Source organism: Caenorhabditis remanei, chromosome X (assembly GCF_010183535.1).
Source record: "Caenorhabditis remanei strain PX506 chromosome X, whole genome shotgun sequence".
NCBI lineage: Eukaryota > Metazoa > Nematoda > Chromadorea > Rhabditida > Rhabditidae > Caenorhabditis > Caenorhabditis remanei.
The window spans coordinates 19214353-19237930 of record NC_071333.1 but is presented as its reverse complement, the minus strand read 5'-3'; the positions used below and the strand labels follow the sequence as shown (position 1 = coordinate 19237930).

At 37.8% G+C, this 23578-nt stretch overlaps 4 protein-coding genes across 4 annotated transcripts; 1 reads left to right on the top strand and 3 right to left on the bottom strand.

Moving 5' to 3' along the window:
• Positions 1-6393: 6393 nt before the first annotated feature.
• GCK72_025876 (uncharacterized protein) lies at positions 6394-8062 on the top strand (the record flags this gene model as incomplete). Its single annotated transcript, XM_003105505.2, has 5 exons — positions 6394-6480; positions 6728-6818; positions 6946-7019; positions 7066-7155; positions 7973-8062. The coding sequence occupies 5 exons, from the start codon at positions 6394-6396 to the stop codon at positions 8060-8062; spliced, it is 432 nt and encodes a 143-aa protein (XP_003105553.2).
• A 627-nt stretch (positions 8063-8689) lies between these two features.
• GCK72_025875 (uncharacterized protein) lies at positions 8690-11288 on the bottom strand (the record flags this gene model as incomplete). Its single annotated transcript, XM_003105441.2, has 8 exons — positions 8690-8808; positions 8893-9089; positions 9143-9540; positions 9585-9731; positions 9779-10132; positions 10177-10456; positions 10909-11157; positions 11218-11288. The coding sequence occupies 8 exons, from the start codon at positions 11286-11288 to the stop codon at positions 8690-8692; spliced, it is 1815 nt and encodes a 604-aa protein (XP_003105489.2).
• Positions 11289-12777: 1489 nt separating this feature from the next.
• GCK72_025874 (uncharacterized protein) lies at positions 12778-13643 on the bottom strand (the record flags this gene model as incomplete). Its single annotated transcript, XM_003105520.2, has 4 exons — positions 12778-13008; positions 13064-13189; positions 13237-13425; positions 13590-13643. 4 exons carry the CDS (start codon positions 13641-13643, stop codon positions 12778-12780), a joined length of 600 nt encoding a protein of 199 aa, XP_003105568.2.
• A 916-nt stretch (positions 13644-14559) lies between these two features.
• Positions 14560-21452, bottom strand: GCK72_025873 (uncharacterized protein; the record flags this gene model as incomplete). The annotated part of the gene is made up of 14 exons (XM_053736525.1): positions 14560-14611; positions 14687-14884; positions 14935-15332; positions 15377-15526; positions 15574-15927; positions 15972-16251; positions 16813-17055; positions 17111-17203; positions 17310-17405; positions 17726-17821; positions 17932-18027; positions 19942-20043; positions 20127-20231; positions 21364-21452. The coding sequence occupies 14 exons, from the start codon at positions 21450-21452 to the stop codon at positions 14560-14562; spliced, it is 2352 nt and encodes a 783-aa protein (XP_053580091.1).
• Between the last annotated feature and the right edge of the window lie 2126 nt (positions 21453-23578).

Sequence of the window (23578 nt, the reverse complement as noted above, 5' to 3'; positions counted from 1 at the left end):
AGACTAAATTCTCCACGACAGACGTGTGAATTGGCCTATGTGTTTATTTCTTATCGTTTTGATAAGAAATCTAAAGATATCTGCAGGGGAGAAGACTAAATTCTCCACGGCAGACGAGTCAGTTGGCCTATGTGTTTATTTCTTATCGTTTTGATAAGAAATCTAAAGATATCTGCAGAGGAGAAGACTAAATTCTCCACGACAGACGTGTTAATTGGCCTATGTGTTTATTTCTTATCGTTTTGATAAGAAATCTAAAGATATCTGCAGAGGAGAAGACTAAATTCTCCACGACAGACGTGTGAATTGGCCTATGTGTTTATTTCTTATCGTTTTGATAAGAAATCTAAAGATATCTGCAGAGGAGAAGACTAAATTCTCCACGACAGACGTGTTAATTGGCCTATGTGTTTATTTCTTATCGTTTTGATAAGAAATCTAAAGATATCTGCAGAGGAGAAGACTAAATTCTCCACGACAGACGTGTTAATTGGCCTATGTGTTTATTTCTTATCGTTTTGATAAGAAATCTAAAGATATCTGCAGAGGAGAAGACTAAATTCTCCACGACAGACGTGTTAATTGGCCTATGTGTTTATTTCTTATCGTTTTGATAAGAAATCTAAAGATATCTGCAGGGGAGAAGACTAAATTCTCCACGACAGACGTGTTAATTGGCCTATGTGTTTATTTCTTATCGTTTTGATAAGAAATCTAAAGATATCTGCAGAGGAGAAGACTAAATTCTCCACGACAGACGTGTGAATTGGCCTATGTGTTTATTTCTTATCGTTTTGATAAGAAATCTAAAGATATCTGCAGAGGAGAAGACTAAATTCTCCACGACAGACGTGTTAATTGGCCTATGTGTTTATTTCTTATCGTTTTGATAAGAAATCTAAAGATATCTGCAGGGGAGAAGACTAAATTCTCCACGACAGACGTGTTAATTGGCCTATGTGTTTATTTCTTATCGTTTTGATAAGAAATCTAAAGATATCTGCAGGGGAGAAGACTAAATTCTCCACGACAGACGTGTTAATTGGCCTATGTGTTTATTTCTTATCGTTTTGATAAGAAATCTAAAGATATCTGCAGGGGAGAAGACTAAATTCTCCACGACAGACGTGTTAATTGGCCTATGTGTTTATTTCTTATCGTTTTGATAAGAAATCTAAAGATATCTGCAGGGGAGAAGACTAAATTCTCCACGACAGACGTGTTAATTGGCCTGTGTGTTTATTTCTTATCGTTTTGATAAGAAATCTAAAGATATCTGCAGGGGAGAAGACTAAATTCTCCACGACAGACGTGTGAATTGGCCTATGTGTTTATTTCTTATCTTTTAATGAAAACTTTTATGATATTTACAGAGGAGAAACTCACTTCTGTGTGAGGAATGTGCTCGACGAATTGATTCCATTTGTTTGATTGTGATCGCAGTTCCTGCTCCTTATTCCCTAGTCGTCGTTCAATATGTTACAACGTAGCAATGTAGTTGATTGACGTGGTGCTTTTCGGCTGGAATAAATATTTTTTTTTAATTTCAATAAAACAATTCTATGAAAATTCATATATAAAATTACGAGAATGACAACGGTTATGTTGAAGTCTCTACAACGCTTGTGAAAGTGAAATAGGGAAAAAGACAATACTCGTCATCATGAACAGAGAGATAAGAAACCACTGACTGGGAACTAAATGAGATGAGGACGCAAAGGAAGGGTGGGCGGAGTCAAATATTGCGTATTTGTTTGGAGATATAATTGGAGACTTCTTATGGGCATTTCCCATAGAGATAAGTAGACCTGAATGGTTTGAAAAAAACTCTCAAGACTTTGAAAAAACCCTAAAGAATCTACTGACTTTGACACTAATGACTTTGAAAAATTTAAAGCCTAAAAGAGATGACTGCTCAGTGTGGCTGTGAAGGGAACAACTGACTGCATTTCGTATGCCTAACCTCATATTGTCAGAGGGCGTGTCCTATTTGCTGTCATCAATTTGATTTCCCATTGAGATTAGAGACAAGTGCGAGCGTTTGCGGCAGAGAATAACAAAAAGAACTTAGGCCGCCTATTTTAGCATTTATAGTTAGTTAATTAATCTTTTGTGTGTGCACCTGTCAACATCACCTTTAATTTAATTTATTGACTGGGATATAAATCATTAAAATATACAGGAGACCGGATCATGCCCCTCACGAGGCTAAAGACCTGGTAGGAGGGGAAATACGTGGAAAGCAAGATAATTAAGTCAGGAAGTATGGGGGAAAAAAATGGGGGAACGAGAATCAATTGATATGAGGAGAGAAGATATGAATGAAATAAGCGAGAAGGGGAGAGGGGGCAAGGTAAAGAGCGAATTCACAGGGGGAGATCATAGTCTATTAATTGAATGATTGAGAAGGGAGACAAATTCACCGGGAGAAAGGAACTTATGGGTATTACATGTGACAGAATTCCATAGGGGGATTGAATTAGAGAAAAAATCCTTAATATCAGGCCTAACACAAATTAAAGTCATGGGTCGTCTAGCCGAATTGGACAGTCTGACATACGACTGGATATTTGGTAAGTACGCTGCGCCGCATATAAATTTATAAAGTAAGATTAATTGAGATTTAAGTCTGCGATGGCGGACTGAGTAAATGTCGAGAATTTCGAGACGGTCGAGATATGAAGAATAAGGGATGTTGCATCGTTGTAGAACTTTTCTAGTGAATAATCTGAGTGGTTTTTCCAGTTTTTGAGACAGAACGCTAGAAGGTGAAGGAGAGTAAACAACAGAGCAATATTCAAGCAAGGGAAGAACATAGGTGTTGAAAAGATGTCTGTAGAGTGATAGAGATCTAGACTTGAAGGCTTTCAGCAGTTGATTACAGCGGAGTAAAGCTAGCGAGGATAATTTGGAAATGTGAAGGTCGAATTTGAGATTAGAGTCGGTTAATAGACCCAAATCCCGTACTACTGTAGATTCGGAGATGGGGATGGAGTCTACATGAAATGGGTGATGAGAGTTTTCGGGACCTAGCCTAAGAAGAGAGGTTTTAGTGTGAGCTAACGGCAAAGCGTTGGCGGAGGCCCATTTGGATACTAGGTTTATACCGTGTTGGAGGAGAACTGGGTCATGGGAATACAATTTGATATCATCAGCAAAAGCGGCAAAATGAATGTTTGGTGGGAGTTTCAGGAGTAGGTCGTTTATGTAGATTAAGAATAATAGGGGACCTGATACAGTTCCTTGTGGAACACCCGAGGGAATAGGGGAAATTTTATTGTCTAGGGATCCGTTAACCATTACTGAGAAGGTGCGTTCTTTGAGGAAAGCTTCAAACCAGGAGATGTAAAGGTTTGACAGACCAAAGTTAGCAAGTTTATTGATCAGAATTATGTGATCCACCTTATCAAATGCTTTCTTGAAGTCAAAGAAGACAACGTCTAGAGAATGATGAGTTTTCAGGATTCTTCTATAGTTTGCGGTAGAGTAGACCAGGGAACTAGGGCAGGAACGGCGGGCAAGAAATCCGTGCTGGTGGATGGAGAATCTGTGACCTAGGTCCGTTCTAATTTGACGGCAAAGTATTCTTTCGAAAATGCGGGCGAATGGATCGGTGAGCGTGATGGGACGATAGTTTTGCGGGGATGAGGGGTTCCCTTTTTTGAAAACTGGGATAATAGTCCCATGTTTCCAAGCGCTGGGGACAACAGAGGACTCGAGGGATTCAGAATAAATGATGGAGAGAGGTAGGGCAAGGCTGGTGGCGCAGTTTTTGATTATGAAATAATTGGCTAGGTGAAGGGAGAACCCACATTTTGGGGGAATTTTGGAGATGACTTGCTCGATTACCCAAGGGGAAAAAGTGTCTCTGGAAGACTGAGGGTGGGCGGGAGAAGAGGGGTTATTGGGAATCAAGGTAGGTGGAGAGTGGGTGCTAGTGTTGTAGTTGGAGAGGAATTCGGCAGCAAATATGGATGCTTTAGAGGAATCTGAAGTAATAAGGTCTGAGCCAATGGATAGATGGGGAATTGTAGACCTACATTTGAGCCGTTTATTGATTAAAGCAAGCGCTGATCTACTGTGGACGGTGGATAATATATGTTTTTCCCGGCGGAATAATTGTTTTTTGATGTCATGCTGAATTTTCTTTATGCGAGTTTGAAATTTACGCATTAAATCGGGCGCGGGAGTGGGTGACTTAAGGGCTTTTGAGTAGGAGAAGCGAACACGCTTGAGCTGTCTGGCAAGATTGGATGGACCACGGTGTTTGGTGGGAGGTATAGTGGGAGTGTGGGATAGAATTAAACTAGAAAGAATAGAGATGAATTTAGCGTACTTATCAGAGGGACATATATACCAACTAGTGTATTAACAGTTCTCTGGGAAAAATATCCGACATCCTACTCGTGACCTAAGAGTTGGCGAATTGAAGTTTTTCACCAATAAACCGAAATCAACCCTTTGATGCAGATAGTAATGGTGGGAGAAGTCATTGACATAGACAATTTTTTTTGAAAGTGCTTACCATGTTTCGAGTCTCTATTCGCGTGATAGACATCTTTCCTGATGGATTCCATAGGTCGTGGCGCTGACCTTCCAGTAGACTGAGGCGCCCGGTGCTGGAAGCAAAAATTAATTTAAGCGTAAATGGTGAAGTATGAAAAATAAAATAAAAGAGAAATATAAATAATTCAAGATAAGCAGTCATGCAATAAACACTCGAACGAAATGAATCAATGAAATAGGAATTCAATTCAGGAATTTATTGATCAAATTGAAAAAGGGGATGAGGGTGTCTTGGTACAAAAGAGGAAAAAAAATTGAAAGACATGCCGAGATGAAAAAAGTTTTGAAAAATGCGGGCCCAAAATGAGAGGACTGCTTGGTAAAGTAGGGAGTAAAAGGGACAACTGACTGTATTCCTATCATTTACGCTTCCCTGGTCAGAAGATCGTGTTTGAATTACTGCCTCCGGGAAGATGTCACAAGGAGATACGAGGGCAGTTGCTATTAGGTGGAAAAAAATGGGCCCGACAATGGGCCAGGTGACAGACAATGTGAAAATTAGTTGATATGTTAACATCGGATTACGGCATCTGTTGTTTGTACCGCAATGGGAAATAATAATAATACTAGGCGTCAGGGAACAAAAATATTAAAAAAAAAAAAGGAGAACGTGTTTAAAAGAGTGTCTATATCTATTTTTCATATATTTTTATTGATTTTTATTGATAAAAAAATTTTACGCTAAGACTAAAACAACCTCTGTTAATTAATTAATTCTCTGCTTTTTCAGTTCCCCCATTTTTTCCCCTAATATTTTCTGACATACTATCCTGCTTTCTTTCATTTCTCCCTCTTATCACGTCTATCGCCTCGTGAGGGACTGAATCGGGTCTTTTGTATACTTTCTGATTACTTTTTGATCAATAATCATGTTAAGCCTGATTTTCTCTCAACTCTCTCCAAAACAACTGAACATGAGAAACGAAATATTTGAAAAAATAAGTTTGATACTGAAATCGCATTAGGTACTGTGTTTGATAAGATAAATGTTTGCTAATTATTATGTACGGTAATTGTCATATTTCTAACAACTTTGGCCGTTTTCAGTTAAAAATGTCCAGTTTTTAGAAGGGATTATGGTATGATTGATTGTCCTCGTAAATACTTTTATGGATCGTACGGACAGATCAAATGTAAAGTTTTATTTTGGTAGTTGAAAAATGTTTTGTATTGACACTCCCTAGCAAGTGATCTACCGACAAAGTGAGTTCTCTTTCAAATCGAAGCTTTACAGTGCAAAATAGTGCGATTTTTGTGCTGTCGTCTCAAAATAATCAACAGGGAGAGTCCGTACAAAAAAAGCGTCAACTACAAAAAAAGCTCGACTTTTGATCTGCATAATCCGTTAAAAAATTTTGCGGTCGGTCAGTCAGTGAATACCGTGACACATTCTCAAAGTTGGACATTTCCAACTGAAAACGGCCAAAGTTGTTAGAATTATGGACATTACTGTATTTGTATTTGATTAGTGGTTATTGTTTTCACTTTTCTCGTTTTTGTCTGTCACAAAATCTCAACGCTAACCTTGCACTTTCTCAGAATACAGCCCACACACTTTCGATTTGAAATGTATAACCTTACGATGGGAAGAAAGTGCAGAGAGTGCGCACAGAGAAACATACAAACTACTTAGCCACTGGATACTCCTCAATTGCAACACTCTATCGCTTATGGTGTCACTCTCTCTTGAACGTTGCTTATTTCAACCTTTTTCATTATCGACTCGTTTTTACGTTCTTTTTATTTGAATTTGATTTGATTGTCTCTGTTGTTTGGTTTTTTACACTATCAGCATTTAAGCAGTCAATTTGGAGACGTCCAACAAAGATGTCGACCAATGATGATATCAAAAAGGCGGAGGAGTTGAAGACGAAGGAAGAATTGGAGAAATCGAGAGTGAAGTTCAACGAGCTCGTGAGTTTTCTGTCCAAATCAAGTTTATTAGGAAGTACAAAAGAAGATATAATTCAGATTTCGCAGTTTTGATAGAAAATTTCATGATTTTGGAACTATGCTGTGAACTTTCAGTCTTTTTTTCTATGTGTAGACATCACTAGGTTTAAGTTTAAACTTTTTTTCTAAAACTTTTCGCTTTTAAATATATTGCACAAAACATTATCAAAACATATACAATTTTTTGTTACTGGAAATAATTTTCCAGACCCAATATGCTTTGAGCCACACATTGAGCGAAGAAGAAGTAAAGGAAGTGGAGGAGGACGATAATCCACACATCTTCGAAAACTCTGGAAGTGAGTTCATTTTTTGTAGTGTTGAGCTACTGACCCGATTTTCTACGGTGTCAAAAATGCAAATCTCATTAAAAATCCATCCCAATCAGTATTGAAATTTTGTTTTTTCAACAAAAACTCATTTCAGACCAGTTTGGAGCAATGATAGCTGTCGTGAATGCCGGGACCGAATACGGTCCTCTTCTAGAGCACATCGCTAAAGTAAACAATACAGTGAAACCTTATTCTCCAAAAAAATAATATTCAGCAAAGAGAACGCTCGAAGAAAGTGAGAGCTGCGTCAAGGACGTTCAATCGACGCCCGGAACGGATGGAATTGCTCAAAGAACTGAAGAAAGTGAGTTCTCAACTAAGTTATAGAAAATTTTATGATCCAAACTGTTGTAAAACCTCTCAACTGTTAATGTTTCTACTTGTCTTCCCCTCCCCCTCTCGCTTTTGACCTATTCACGAGGTAGCAAAAAAAGGGCAAACTATTTTTCTTTTTTACTACTTTCAAAGGAAAAAATCGTTTTTTACCTTTCTAATTTTTTTTTGCGTCCTCCAGAATGGGCCCATCAAATATTTCTTTATCTTTTTGTAATCCACTTCGGTTGTATCAGTGGCTCCTTGCCCTTCATATCGAATTAAAATAAATAGATAAATAACAAAACCAGCTCGAAGGAGGCAGATATTGCATTCAATGTATGAGCACTTTCTATATCAACCGGCTTCGGTTCCACCTATGACTTTTGCATTTTTATCATGGACCGGGCTGGTCTGGTCGGCCCGGGTTAGGCGACTTTTCCCGAAAAAACATGTTTTGTCAACAGTACTTTTGAAAAAGGAGTTGTGGGGTATTTTGAGCTTTAATTTGAGAAAAAATTACGAAATACAAATTATACAAAAAATTTGGTCATAAAAAGTACTTGAAAACTATTTTTGTGGTGTTAAAATTCCACCCAGGCCGACCAGATCATCAAATCGGATTTTGTATCGCGCAGTTTTTTAAAGCTACCGAATACGTATCCATAGAAAACCAACGAATGTGCTCCGTCTCTTTCATTATAAAGTCTCAGACTGACTTGAATATACGAAAACTGGAACCTTACCTCAACAATCATTATAAAGACTATAGTATGAAACTGGAGTTTTGACAATTCTCAATTTTTTAGGCAGAGATGGAGAAAAGGGTCAAGGAAAACGAGAAGGCGACCAAAGCAACCAGCAAGAAAAAAAGATCCGCCATTAAGGATAAAAAATAATTGTTTTCATTTTTCTGCAATCATTATTAATATTTCCTACTTTTTGAATGTTCAAACCGATTTTAAATTTCTAAAATAAACACAAATTCTCTCGCATACGCATCGACAAGAGAAAAATTGAACTCATCTGTTCTGATAATTTCTGTAAATTGGTAGCAAATTTTAAATGTAAATTTACAAATCGATGAAACTATTTGGAACACGTAAATCAAAAGATAAAACAAGCTGTGTGGGAAGAGGGGAGCATAGTACATGTAAAAATTGAACTTCGATGCAACATTAATCTATCTATCATAAAGAGGAAGCGGAGGGAATGAGAAGAGTGGAGAAGTCATAAACAAAATACTATACCGGGAGAAATAAAAGCGTCGGGAATGAAAATGCGAAGAAACACGTATAAATCACAATTGGTAGAGAACAGGGAATAATGAATATGAGCATTTAGGCATGCAAAATCTTTTTCTCAGACAATGACAGATTTACAAGATTTCAAGGGTGGGTATGGGAAGATGAAGTCGTCGTCATCGGCAGTGAAGTAGTCGCAAGACGTGTTCCATTCCCTGTCATCAATAGACAGATATACAAAATTCGCAATGCAGAAGACCAGGACGTAAGCCGAGAACATGGCTATGATACATTATGATTATATTGGCCTGATAGGGAGTGAGAAGAATTGCAGATGAGCAACAGGTCACTCATCGGCGTCGTCGGCGGTTGGCAAGAAGTTAGGGCAGTCCTCACGGCAACTGGAAATGTGAAAAATATATATTTTAGATGACTTAAACTTTGAACTAATGTTGAATGCTTAAAATTAAGTGTTTCAAACGTACCTACACTTGATGCCAGTCGTGCCGAGGAGTTGGCTTGGGTGGAAGTACGAGATGGTGACCTCCTCCCCGATTTTGATGTCGCTGGTGGCGTAGACACCGATACGTGGGAAGAGAGGGTCGGTCTCGCACTTCCGGCTGTATGCCTCGATGAATGTGGCGTTGGGCTGGCAAGCGTGGCCCAAAAACGAGCGACGTTTCTGGAAAATGATATTATATAGATATGACAAAAAACACAAACTATGGTACTTACCCAAGTCGAGCCGAAGAAATCACCAAGTTGTTGTCGAAGACAGTCAACTTGGCGTCATACGATACGTCACGATTGAGATAGTCTCCTTGTTTCAACGCCAAAATCTCACCAACATACTCCATAATGAATTCTCCTTTTTTGATAAACTCGCCAGCTCGAATCCCAAATCCTCGATCTCCTTCATAGAAAATCACTAGGAATTTCTGTTGTCCACGTTGAAGCTGGCGACGAGGGCAATTGTACGAGCATCCGCAACCATCGGAACACTCAATAATGATCCGTTCTTCTTCATACTCAAATCCCTCCATGTCAATAATGCCCTCCTTGTTCGGCTGACGGTTTTTTCGGTGGATGACGGTACCGTCCGAGTCGGTGTATGAAGCGAACAAATTTTCGAACTGAAAAATTAATTGTTAGGCCTTATTTAATATTTTTAGATCACCTTCATATTGCATTGGCAAGTATCCGGTTTCTCGCATGCAGTGAATTGACCAGCGACTCCAAGCCTTAGAAAGGTGAAACGCCGACCAACACTGTTTTTGACGCAGATTTGATATATCTCGATGTTCATTACATTCAATGTCGTATACTGTAAAAAGGGCTACAACGTGTCATAATTTGTGAAACAAAACGTACTGCGTATTTTGGCGGCAGTTGCATTTCCTCTCTCAGACACATATAGAGAACTGGTCCGAGTCCTTCGTTGTGGTGGATTTTGGCGTGGAAGAAGGACATATCTTGGTAGAGCCAAAAAATATGGTCTGGATTCGTCTTGATAGTATCATCTAGAAATTTTTCTCGGTCCGCCAGTCTTTTGAGTTCCGGAGTCTTCAGAGTCCTTTTAAGTCTTGACAGAAATTCATTTCGAAGTCTCATGAGTGTTATCATTTCGGAGGCTGTACTGTCGAAAGCACTCAGTTTTTCTAGGCACATTGTCTTGCACGTCCACCCCACATAATATAACCAGAACTGATTTCGGGCTGTTGGATGCTGTAACAATATTTTGTTTAAACATTGCGCTTTTCCACACTTACAGAATATATCGATTGAATCAACCAGTTTTTCTCAGCCGTCCCATACTGACTCATGTCCTTTTCACAAAATTTTCGTGTTGGAATTCCGGGATATTCGAGGGCGGCGTCTCGGTGCCAGGATCCAAATCGTTGCCCGTTATTCGCTTCGATGCATCCGTTTGGAATCCGACACAGAAATTTTTTGAACATTTGCACTTTGGGAGAAGCCATTACACATTTGCGGGATGGATCAGCATCGATAATCGTGGCAATTGTCATTTTTGCAAATTTGTCATTGAATCTGAAAAAGAAACATTTTAAATGCTAATAACTAGCATACTAGTGAAAGGTGGTGTAATTTGCTTCAAACACAATTTTATGAGTTGATATACATACCAAAATGTAGATCTTGCCGAGTACTATAACTGTGACCAACTTTGGGCCGGATGGCTAGTCGTTAGTAGACCGCGAGTCGGGGTTTAGGATAAAAAGCCAGAAATCGCGACAATTGCGAATAGTTTATTCTATCTTGGCTCACGGCAGAAATTAAGAAACAGCGATAGGTCACAGACATACATTTTCACGAAATCTATATTTTGAAAACAATTTTCACTCATAACAATGAGTTTGATGCGAGTTATGCGCGGGCCCAATTTGCAAGTATGATGACTAGTTTTGTTCGATATATTCCTATATAAAAAACAAGTTTTCTGGCAAATAATCTCAAAAATTAATTTCAGAATATAAACTCACTGCTCGACTGTCAAATTTCTTGTCACTGTTGCCTCGTCTGTGCCATTATCGAAATGATTCTCCGCAATTTGTGCCAATAGAGCGTTGACATCAATATCCTCTTCAGAGTCGGACAGATTTGGCGGTTGCTGTGGAGCGACTTGTGGTGGTTTTGCTTGAACCATACGTGGACTTTTTGTCGTTCTTCGATTTGTTTTTCTATCGTCCCTGTCCGCTTCCACGACTGTCACTCGAGCACGCTTTATGGATCTGAAAGTTGTGGTTTCAACTTGGATTCCCAACTCAAAATATTCGGAAGATTCGTATTACCTCTGGCTTGTTTCCGATCCATCTGACTCTGATCCCGTCGAAGATTCTAGCCGGATTCTCTGTTTGCTCATCCTTTGTTGACAAGTTTTTGATTGTTACCTCTGGAAGGGAAACATATTGTTTTTGGCATGAAACTTTGATCACAATCAAAACGAAAATAAGTTATTTTCCCGCCGGACCGCTACAGCTTGCGGATTCTGCAAGAGAGGACAGTAAACAAAGGAAAGAGAGTGCGTGTCTAATGGCGGTCCGGCGGAGCGAATTTACTGACACGAAGAAAAATTGGAGGGAATTTAAGTTATAATTATTTTAATATTCTTGATAACAGGTGATTTATAAGAGATAAATGATAAGTTGAGTAAACATATTGAAATAAGAGATTAGTAAGGCGATGATGGTCCTTGTTTTGCAGAGAAAACTAAATGAGGGCCATTATAAGCCTTCAAGATGTCGGCACATTTGTCTTCGGAAAATTAATATGTAAGAGAATAGACCAAAAAGACGTTTCATACATTGAATCATTGGGATACGCTTGACATTTTGCTCTGAATTATGAGTTCTCGTATTATTTCTGCGACCAGACGCATTTTCTCACTAGAAATCAGTTATTGTATATTTTGAGCTCTCATAACTTGAGAGACAGTGTCGGTAGTCTCCGAAGGTGTATTGAATGTTGTCTGTTAGCGTCATCTTTAACTTTTCCATGAAATATCGTTTAACGTTTCGTCCATGAAAGATAATAATACATCTTATCAACGCATGCAATTTTAAGAACAGTAAATTGCTGCCATCCACTCGGCGAGCATGTTTCCAACGTCAATATCTCTTCCCGGTGTTATAAATTAAATATTTTCCGAATAAACATTCCTAAATATCTTGCACTCAATTCTCTCAATTTTTAATCTGTGCTCATGCCCTAAGTTGAAATTCTTATTTAACTCTATCTATTAGTAAATAAACAATTATTGTCAGTTTAAATTGTTCTATTTTGTGAGTGTGCCACGATCACACTGACACACAAGCCCCGCTAGTCTTTTAATGTGAGAATGATTCTAGCTGTATGCTTTAATGGATTGTAACTTTCCAGGGGCAGTTTATACAAAAAATAGTGAACTGCAAAAATAAAGCTTTACTTATGATTTGAAAACTTCATAAACAATAGATATTGTGAGACTACCAGTGAGGCCGTCTGACACTCACGAAGTCGACAATTTTCCACTACATATTCACTTTCTAATCGCTGTAAATTCGTAGCAAATTTTTAATAAATATTCACAAATTGATGAAACTATTTGGAATACGTAAATCAAAAGATAAAGCAAACTGTGTGGGAAGAGGGAACATAGTACATGTAAAAATTGCACTTCGATGAAACATTAATCTATCTATCATAAAGAGGGAGCGGAGGGAATGAGAAGAGTGGACAAGTCATAAACAAATTACTATACCGGGAGAAATAAAAGCGTCGGGAATGAAAATGCGAAGAAACATGTATAAATCACAATTGGTAGAGAACGGGGAATAATGAATATGAGCATTTAGGCATGAAAAACCTTTTTCTCAGACAATGACAGATTCACTAGATTTCATGGGAGGGTATGGGAAGATGAAGTCGTCGTCATCGGCAGTGAAGTAGTCGCAAGACGTGTCCCATTCCATGTCATCGAGATTCTTCATTGCTTCGACGTCGCTGATGGGAGAATCAAAGCGAGCATGTTCAATATCAGCCTCCTTTTCAGAAATTCGCCACTTTCGGTTGACCATCGCAATCCATTTGCCCGGATATGTCATCTGAAATTACAAAATGGTTTGGTTAACAGGTTACCCGCAAAAAAATGTGTCTTACCTGTTCATTCGACACTCCATTGACAAGATAGACGAAATCCGCAATGCAGAAGACCAGGACGTACGCGGAGACTGTCATGTAGCCAAACGAGCAGAAAATGTAGACGACAACAGCGAGATAAATCATCTGAAAGTGCACCCAATTGTTTGAATGTTCTCAATATTCCAACTCACTCTGAAGCCCGCGCGATAGATGGAGAAGATAACCGGTTTGGTGGTGATGTTGAGCAAGGAAGCGACCAAGAGGTTGAAAATCCAGATGGTGTAGAATGTCTCGACAACTGTATTGTTGAGTGATGAATCCATGAAGTATCCGAACACGCAGAACACGAATTCGACGGTGAGAAGGGCGAGGAGAGAGAACTGAAAAATGGGAGATATTGATTTTAAGAAAAATCGGGAGCCAGTTTTTTTCTTAGTTGGTTTTCAGTTGTTTCGTTATAGAAATCCAGAGTTCTCTCACAAAATAGTGGTGTTATCATCCGTAACCATAGCGCTGGCAATTTGAAAACATTTTTTTGACTTACCTCCATGTTTCGCGCTTTCTCCATCTTTTTGTAGTCTTTGACAAAGCGCATCATGACGAACCTAAACAAAAAATGATCGAACTTGAAAGAAAAAAAGAGAATTTCAGTTTCAAGGAGGGAGACGGACGAAAATGGCAAGTTAAGCAATTTAAACGACAAAAACTGTTGAAAAACATGAATAATCGCTCAATGAAGTGATGAAACAGCTGAAACAAGCTTGAATAGAGCTAAAATTCAATAAAAATCAACAAGAACCAAGAAAAACAAAGAAAAATGAGCCAAAATGACGGAATAACAACAAAAAGGAGAGGGCCTCCTTGGCGTTGTACGGTGGAGCGCGCTTGCATCCCACCTCTGTTTTGCGCGGGTTGGGTCAATTCGTGATGTTGCTTTTGAAGAAACACAATGTAGAGAAGAGTTTTGAAAGGGTTTAAAGTGGAAATCCTCATTTTTCAAAAAATCACTATGTTCATCAAAAAATGCGTCTTTAAAATGATTTTTTTGATGCAGGTCAAATTTCTCCTTTTTCTTGATAATCTGTTTTAATAATTACAATATTATCAAACATTGATGGATTTTGTAAGATTTATAAAAAAATATATCAAATTTTACAAGCTAGGAAATTAAATTTAGAACGGTAGCAAATACTGAGAGAATCAAGGAAACACTGAGAGAACTGTGAAATATGACAACTTAAAAATTATAAAATATGACAAAAAGGTGATTGACAAACATGGTAGATAAATTATAGAGAATTGATAATAGTGGACATATTAGGGAGAAGAGCATTGCAGAAGTGAAAAGAAAACAATAGTAAATACTTGAAGAATTAAGGTGCACGGTAAATTATGACAACATAAGAGTGATGATATGACAAAAATTGGATGAACAAATGGGAGGGCAGAACAATTATTGTGAGCTGATAATAGTGGCCTGATAATGGTGGAGAGAGTTGGATAAGTGCAGCATGTTACTCGACTGCGTCGGCGGTTGGCAAGTAGTTGGGGCAAGTCTCGCGGCAACTGAAAATTAAATTTTGGATAACCTTGTCTTTTAGCTAGTCTTAAATGCCTTAAATGTCATTATCACAAACGTACCTGCACTTGATGCCAGTCGTGCCGAGGAGTTGGCTTGGGTGGAAGTAAGAGATTGTGATTTCCTCTCCAATATTGATGTCGCTGGTGGCGAAGGCACCGATACGTGGGAAGAGAGGGTCGGTCTCACACTTCCTGCTGTAGCACTCGATGAATGTGGCGTTGGGCTGGCAAGCGTGTCCCAAAAATCGTGCGACATTTCTGCAAAGTGATATTATAAAAATGAAAAGAAAACACAAACAGGTACTTACCCAAGTAGAGCCGAGGAAATCACCAAGTTATTGTCGAAGACAGTCAACTTAACATCATAGGACACGTCACGATCCCGATGATCATCTTTTTTCAACGCCATTATCTCTCCAACGTACTCCATAATGAATTCTCCTTGTTTGATAAATTCGGCTGCTCGGACACCAAATCCCCGATCACCTTCATAAAAAACAACCAAGTACTTTTGCTGTCCTCTTTGGAGCTGTCGGCGTGGACACTTGTAAGAGCATCCGCAAGCATCGGAGCACTCAATTACGATCCGTTCTTCTTCATATTCAAAACCGTCCAAGTTCAGAACGCAGTCCTTGTTCGGCTGACGGTTTTTGCGACGAATGACAACACCGTCCGAGTTGGTGTATGAAGCAAACAATTGTTCGAACTAAAAAATTAGTTATTAGGTTTTATTTAATAATTTTAGATCACCTTCATATTACATTTGCATGTGCTCGGTTTTTCACATGCAGTGAATTGTCTGTCGTTCACTCCGACTCTCATAGAGGTGAATCGCCGATTTGCGCTATTTTTTACGCAAATTTGGTAAATGTCAGGCTTCATCACATTTACGGTGGTGTACTGAAAAAATGGTCATAACACATCATAACATGTAAAACAAAACTTACGGCAAACTTTGGCGGCAATTTCATCTTTTCTCTGAGACACATATATGAAATTAGCCCGAGTCCTTCGTTTTGCTGGATCTTCGTGTGGAAGAAGGACATGTCTTGATAAAGCCAAAAAATATGATCTGGATTACTTTTGATCGTTTCATCCATACATTTTTCTCGGTCCACCAGCTTTTTGAGCTCCGGAGTTTTCAAACTTCTTTTTAATTTGGCCAGAAACGTATTGCGGATCTTCATATGTTCTACCATTTCCGATGCGCTGCTCGCAAAATCACTGAGTTTCTGGAGCCACATAGTTTTGCAGCTCCATCCAACGTAGTAGAGCCAAAACTGATTTCGGGCTGTTGGATCCTGTAACAATATTTAGTTTAAACATTGTGTTTTTTCACACTTACAGAGAATATCGTTTGAATTGACCAGTTCTTCTCAGTCTTTCCATACTTGTTCATATCCTTTTCACAAAACTTTCTTGTTGGAATTCCGGGATATTCGAGGGCGGCGTCTCGGTGCCAGGATCCAAATTGTTGCCCTTTGTTCGCTTCGATGCATCCGTTTGGAATCTTACATTGAAACTTTTTGAGAACTTGCACTTTGGCAACGTGCATGCCTCTTTTGCGGGATGGAGCCGGATCAACAACCGTGGCAATCGTCATCTTGGCAAATTGGGCGTTGATTCTGTATGAGAAACATTTGAAATGCAAACTAGCACTCTTGCTAAGCGGGCCGATACCTAAGTAGTTTTAATCTCCATACTATGAGCTGAAAAATATACGAAAATCAGGATCTCGGAGAGTTCTATGACTGTGACCTACTACGGGCGGGATGCCTACTCGTCAATGTACCGCGGACCTGGATAAAGTGCCAAAAACACGAAAATTTAAAAAAAAAAACTATTCTAACCCGGTCCGCGGCACATTAACAAATGACCATCAGGCCTGTCGTGGGTTACAGACATACAGTACCTCTCAAAAAGTTATCAACTTTGGTTGTTTTCTGTAAAATAAGATTAAATTTGACAGTGTATTTCGGTGTTCCATAATCGTTTGACAAATTTTATTTTTTATGAATCGAACAGACCAAAAATAGCTCATAATTTTAATAGTTCACCTTTTTTTTGTTGAGATAGACCCGTGCCTGCCCAGTTTTCAGGAATGATAACTAGTTCTGTTTGGTACATTCCCATTAAAAAAAGTATTTTTTGTATTTAGAAAATCAAATTTTTAAATTTTAACTTACTCATCAACAGTCTCATCTCTTGCTACCATTGCTTCGTCTGTGCCATTATCGAAATGATTCTCCGCAATTTGTGCCAAGAGAGCGTTGATATCAATATCCTCTTCAGAGTCGGAGGGATTTGGCGGTTGCTGTGGAATGACATGTTGTCGCTGCGCTTGAGCCAGTCTTCTTGTGACTCTTCTGTTTTCTTTCTCATCATCGCTGTCCACCTTCATAACTGTCACTCGAGAGCGCTTATTAGGTCTGAAAATTTTGGTTTCATTTTGAATATAAACTGTAAATTGTATATATAATTTACCTCTGGCTCGGTCCAGATTCGGAATCGGATTCTGGTGGTGACTGGGTTTGAGAACGAGTCACTCTCATGGGTGGCGCGTTTATCTGACGAAATCTGAGACAAGAAAAAGTGTTTTTTCGGATTGATTAGAACTTTTGGCGAATCACGAATTATTTGAGTTTGGTTTCCCAACTCAAAATATTTAGAAAACTTAAATTACCTCTGGCTCGGTCCAGGTGCATCCAAGTCGGATGGTGGAGGAGACTGGGTTTGAGAGCGGGTCACTCTCATTGGTGCCGCATGTCTCTGACGATGTCTGAAACAAGAAGAAATGTTTTTTTTGTATTGATTGGAATGTTTCGCAAATCATGAAGAATTTGAATTTGGTTTCCCAACCAGGGCTGGGCGAATTATTTGACCACGTTTTCAGTTCACCGTGACCGCACAACCTTGTTCGCTGAATTGAGTCACCTAATGTTAGAATTACAAATTAAAAACAGATGAGAAAGTTTTGAACAAATTGGTCAACTTTCACCAAAGATATCACACATTCAAAACAAGAATTCAAATAATTTTAATTTTAATAATTTGCCCAGCCTTGTTCCCAACTCAAAATTTTCAGAAAATTCAAATTACCTCTGTCTCGGTCCAGGTTCATCTGCATCGGATGCTGGAGGGGACTGGGTTTGAGAGCGGGTAACTCTCCTTAGTGCCGCGTCTCTCAGACAAATTCTGAAACAAGAAAACATGTTTTTTTTTCGGACAGACTAGAATTTTTTTGCGAATTTCAAATGAACTTAATTTGGTTTCCCAGCTCAAAATATTCAGAAAATTCAAATTACCTTTGGCTCGATCCAGGTGCATTCAAGTCGGATGGTGAAGGGGACTGGGTTTGAGAGCAGGTCACTCTCACCGGTGGAGCGTGTCTCGGACAAATTCTGAAACAAGAATTAATGTTTTTTTCTTCGAGTGAAATTATTATACGCTAATCATGAATAATTTAAATTTGGTTTCCCAACTCAAAATATAAGACAGGCCAAATTTGAAAATTTTTTTTCCTCGACAGTTTTTCCGCAAATTTTCAACTTTCCTGTGAGTTTTCACACAAAAAATTGAGAGGTGCGAAATTTCAAGAATTGATGTGGAAACTGACTGAATCTCCCAAAATAGTTAGAAAACTGAAAAATTGTAGAGTTTCTGAGAAATTCAAGAAAATTTCACGGAAATTACAACTTTTCCTCAACTGGTTGCAGAAACTGATTCAAGTCAGCTGTCAAATTGGTTTTTTGAAACAATTTCAAAAAGAGTTACGTAAGAAATCGAACATTTTTATTGAAAAAGACAAAAACAGAAACGTTACAGTTACACTTTTGTGAAAAACAGAAAAAAAATCGCGTGAAAATTAGAAAAATTCCGATTTCACGTAATGAACTCGGGCCTTCTCAAAATCGTGACTGTTACAACTCTGGGAATTATCCACGAATCGATGTGTATGAGTTTCAGAGTGCTACCTGAAATTAAACGAATTGAACCTATTGACATATAAAAAACGACAAACCTCATTCTGACTAAAAAGAGCGCATTTAGATATCAACACAAACCAAGAATAACGATAGATTGATAAAAATAAAAAGTGACTCCACACACAATATAATATATCTGTAAATCTGAAAGGATTATTCTTGAAACCGTAATTGTTAAGTTACCTCCTAAGTACTATTGAGTAGTCCAATTAGCATTTAAAAAAACCAAGTAATAGAACTTGGGAATTGAAAATTATATGTAAAATCTGCAATTTTATTTATTCCTTACCTGGATTCAATACTTTTCTTGGGAATAGGCGTATATCAATGTGTAGAGCTATAATTCATATCACATCTTGCAAATTTCCAATCAAGAACAATGGGAATACAACGAATCATCAAAACAAATGACGTGTTACTTTAAAAAAACAAAGGAAGTTTTTAAACGTGGCTTGTTATTTAAAATTCTGCCACGTCTATAAAAATATTCTATTTTGGAAAGAAAACCATGTTTTGATGATTCGTTGTATTCCCATTGTTCTTGATTGGAAATTTGCAAGATGCTATATGAAATACAGCTCTATACAGTGATATACGCCTATTCCCAAGAAAAATATTGAATCCAGGTAAGGAATAACCACAGATTTGCAGATTTTTCATATAATTTCCAATCCCCATATTCTATTACATGGCTTTTTTAATGCTAATTGGTCTACTGAAGAGTGTTTAGAAGGTAATTTAACGATTACGATTTCAAGAATAATCCTTTTAGATTTACAGATATATTGATATCTAAATGCGCTCTTTTTAGTCAGAATGAGGTTTGTCGTTTTTTTATATGTCAATAGGTTCAATTCGTTTAATTTCAGGTAGCACTCTGAAACTCATACACATCGATTCGTGGATAATTCCCAGAGTTGTTACAGTCACGATTCTAAGAAGGCCCGAGTTCATCACGTTAAATCGGAATTTTTCTGATTTTCACGCGATTTTTTTTCTGTTTTTCACAAAAGTGTAACTGTAATGTTTCTGTTTTTGTCTTTTTAAAATTAATTTAATAAAATTTGTGCGAGCATTATTCCAGTCTTACCAACTTGTTGTTAATCAAATCCTAATAAAGAGATAGTTTCAGCTATGAGTTAACTTATCCAGCAAAATTCGATTAGCTGAGAGTTTATGAAACTCTGTTAAGAATCACATACTTTTCAAAAATCCGCCATATTTGAACAATTATGAGTTTCTCATTTTTTGCCAAATACAAAGAGAAATCTGTCGAGGAAAAAAAATTTTCAAACTTGGCCTGTCTTATATTCAGAAAACTAAAATTACCTTTGGCTTGGTCCCGGTTCTTCTGACTCGGATTCTGACGAAGATGCTAGCCGGAATCTGTGCCTGCTCATTCTTAGCCGAGCGGCTCTCTGGCGGTTAGCTCTGGAAGGGAAACATATTGCTTTTGGCATGAAATATAGGTCGCACTCAAAAAAGTGTGTTTGGATAATAAGAGAGTGACTCACCTCTGACTTGGCCCAGCATCGTCATTTTCCATATCAGAGTCATGTTGGGAGTTGAGGCGAGCTCTTTTTGAAATGAACCTCCCTGCTTGATTTCTTTGGCGACCTCTGAAAATCGGAGTATGTTTTGATGGGAAATCAGTATATGTATATAAATAAATATATATATATTTATTTATTGACAGAAATAGAATACTTATTATTTCACAATTTCTAGTTTAACATTGTGTTTAGATCAAGAGTCAAGATGGAGTCAAGGGCCGAGACCTATATGGTTGGAGACGAAATCGGCTGGGATTTCTAAAACAAGTTTCAATTTTTGCTGAACTCATCCAGGAATAAAGGAAATTGAGCTTAAAGTTCAAGCTCTGACATCATTTTTAACAATAAAAATTGTTCGAATAGGGGTTGAGGGGAAGCTACCTTCTTCACTCACCAGATGATCCACGTTTCTAACGATTGGTTGGTCGAGTGGGTGAGAGGTTTGGTTGAAGTGCAAAAGGTCAGGGTTCGGTTCCTCTGGACGCTATTTTTCTTTTCTTTATTGACTTTTTGTTCTGGAAATGGATTTTATCTATTTTTGTGGTTCTCGTAAAAAATTATGTTCTCTCCTCCTTTTCAAATTATTATAGCGTCCAGACAAATTAAACCCTAACCTTTTGCACCGCAACCCAACCTCTTACCGACTGGATCAAGCAACCGTCAGAAAACATGGATTATCTGTGGAGTGAAAAAAGTATTTCCCCTCACCCTCTGTTCAAACGATTTGTGTGGTAAAAAATGAGACCCTAGATTGAAATTTGAGCTCAATTTTCTCCATTCCTGGATGTGTTCACCAGCATTTGAAAACATTTTGGGAAATCCCTGACGACTTCCTTTTCAAACATATAGGTCTCGACCAGTAACTCCTTCTTGACTCGGGATCCTTCCCTAGTTAGAAGATATCGAATGGTAATCATTTCCCTTATTAGAGATGAAAGGTAATAATTGCCAGCTGTATGCTTTAACGTACTGTAACATTCCAGGCAAGGTTTGTTCAAAAACGTCTTCAACTACAAAAATAAAGCTCTATTTGTAATCTACTCTTTTAGTAAGATTTGGGCATTGTGAAAAAATCTGTGAAACCGTGGTACACTGACAACTTCAAACTAAATACTTCGAATGCGACATTCTTTATATACAGTACTGTAACTTGACCTGTATTTTTCTTAGAATGCTTTATATGACAAAACTATTTTACCTCAGACTGTAACCAGCATCCTCCGAGTCGGAATCCGGCGCCACTCGATATCCCTGGAGCTTTCTTCTCAATTGGGCTTTTGGTGCCATATTGCGTTTGGTGTGCTGTAACAGTAAGATACTTGGTAGGAACGATGAAACGGCCACAGTGAGACTTGTGGAGAAAGGAATTTGTGCTGTCGGTGACTGCTATCTCTCCGGATAAAATCAATCCAAACGGAGTGTAAAATATGCGGCTTTAGTGTGAGATAATCAAAGTAACGAATCAGAACACAGTTCAAAGCAATGGCCCATTTTTTTAGGACACAATTGAAAAAATCTCTTCAAACTGGGAACCAAAATGATAGAAGGGTGATAACGAGAGAGTAATTAAAATAAATTAGTTCAAAAGAGAGAGAGGAACAAAGATAAAGAGAGTGTGTGTCTGGTCACGGCTCGGCGAAACGTATTAACTGATAAGAGAAAAATTGGAGGGAATTTAAAATATGATGACTAACATACTTGTAAAGACCATGACCCGCCTTGAAAAATTTGTGAAAGACTCGGTTTCAAGAAGTGATAGCCAAAAATTTGACATTTTCGCAAAATTAGAAAAAAATTGAAGTTTTAAATTTGGCGCTTAGAACCCGGGCCTTCCTGTCGGCTTTTGACATATTTGACTATTCCTGATAACAAGAGATTTATGAGAGATAAATAATAAGATGAATTTTAAAAAGTGAGATGAAAAATTAATATGGTGATCATGGTCCTAGTTTAGCGGGAAAAACAAAATAGGGGCAATCAAAAAGCTTCAAATTGGTCGACGAGTTTGTCTTCTGGGAAAAAGTTGACAACACAACCATCTGACTGCTGGGTCTGCACTATCCGCGGTAATATGAGTATAAGCAATAAACGGGGTCATCGAAATGAAGGAAAGCGAAAGAATGGGACGTATGCAGGGTACAATGATGACATTGAAAAAATAAATGAAATGAGCAAAGGGTTTTACAAATAAAATGATAAGGACTGTTACAATTTTAGATATGGAATTCGTTGAATTTGGTTTTTTTAAGGTGATCATCAAATTGAATCGGTGTTTTCAGTAATGTTTTTGAAATGGAGAACATATCTCATTTATCATATCGTATCTAATTCCACTGATAGTTAGCGAAAATGGAGAATTATTGAATTCATCAACAATAAAACTATTCAAAGAATGCCAAGGGAACTTTATCTTCAAAATGCTATATCACTCCACTCAAATAAACTTATAATGGTTCATGGGACGAGTGCAGGGCACAATAATGACCTTGAAAACATCAATAAAATGAGTTATATGTAGGTACTGAAAAAAAAGTGGTAAGGACAGCTACAATTTTATACATTAAATTCATTCATTTTGATTTTTTATATGGATAATCAAATCGTTGTTTGAAGTAATATGTTCTAAAGTGGAGAAAATATCTAATTTGTTATATCATATCTAATTTTTATGTTAGCTAGCAAACTGGATAGTTATTCAATTATTCAAACAATACAACTATTCACAGTATGCAATGGGAGCTATATCTTTAAAATTATACAAATATTATTCCACTCAATTGAACGTTTAATGGTTCATATGAAATGGATTATGAAAATTAATGAGACAGATTTGTTTTCTGGGAAACATTTGACAAAAAAAAACTCTGCACTATCCGCGGTTAGGACGGGGTCACCGAAAAGTATGAGAGCGGGAAAATAAGACGTGTGCAGGGCAGAATAATGACCTCTTATAAAATCAATGAAATGAGTAAAAGGTTTTACGAATAAAATGATAAGGAAAGCTACACTTTTAGATATTGAATTCATTGAATTCGGTTTCTAAGGTGATCATCAAATTAAATCATTGTTTTCAATAAAATTTAAAAATGGAAAAACAAATCATATCTAATTTTACTGTTAGATAGCAAACTGGATAATTATTCAACCAATCAAACAACGAAACTGTTCACAGATTGCCATGTGAATTTTATCTTTAAAATCCTTTAATTACTCAATTGAACGTATGATGGTCGATGCCAGACGTATAATAAGAAATAATGAGTGTAAACGGCTAAACGAGATAGAAAAGGAGGACGAGAGAAGACATGTGGAGATTAATATCTATGGAAGAGAACCCAGATTCGACGGAGGTGCGATGGACCTACATTGAACACACACAAAAAAAGAAGAGAGGAGGATAAGAATAGTCATTA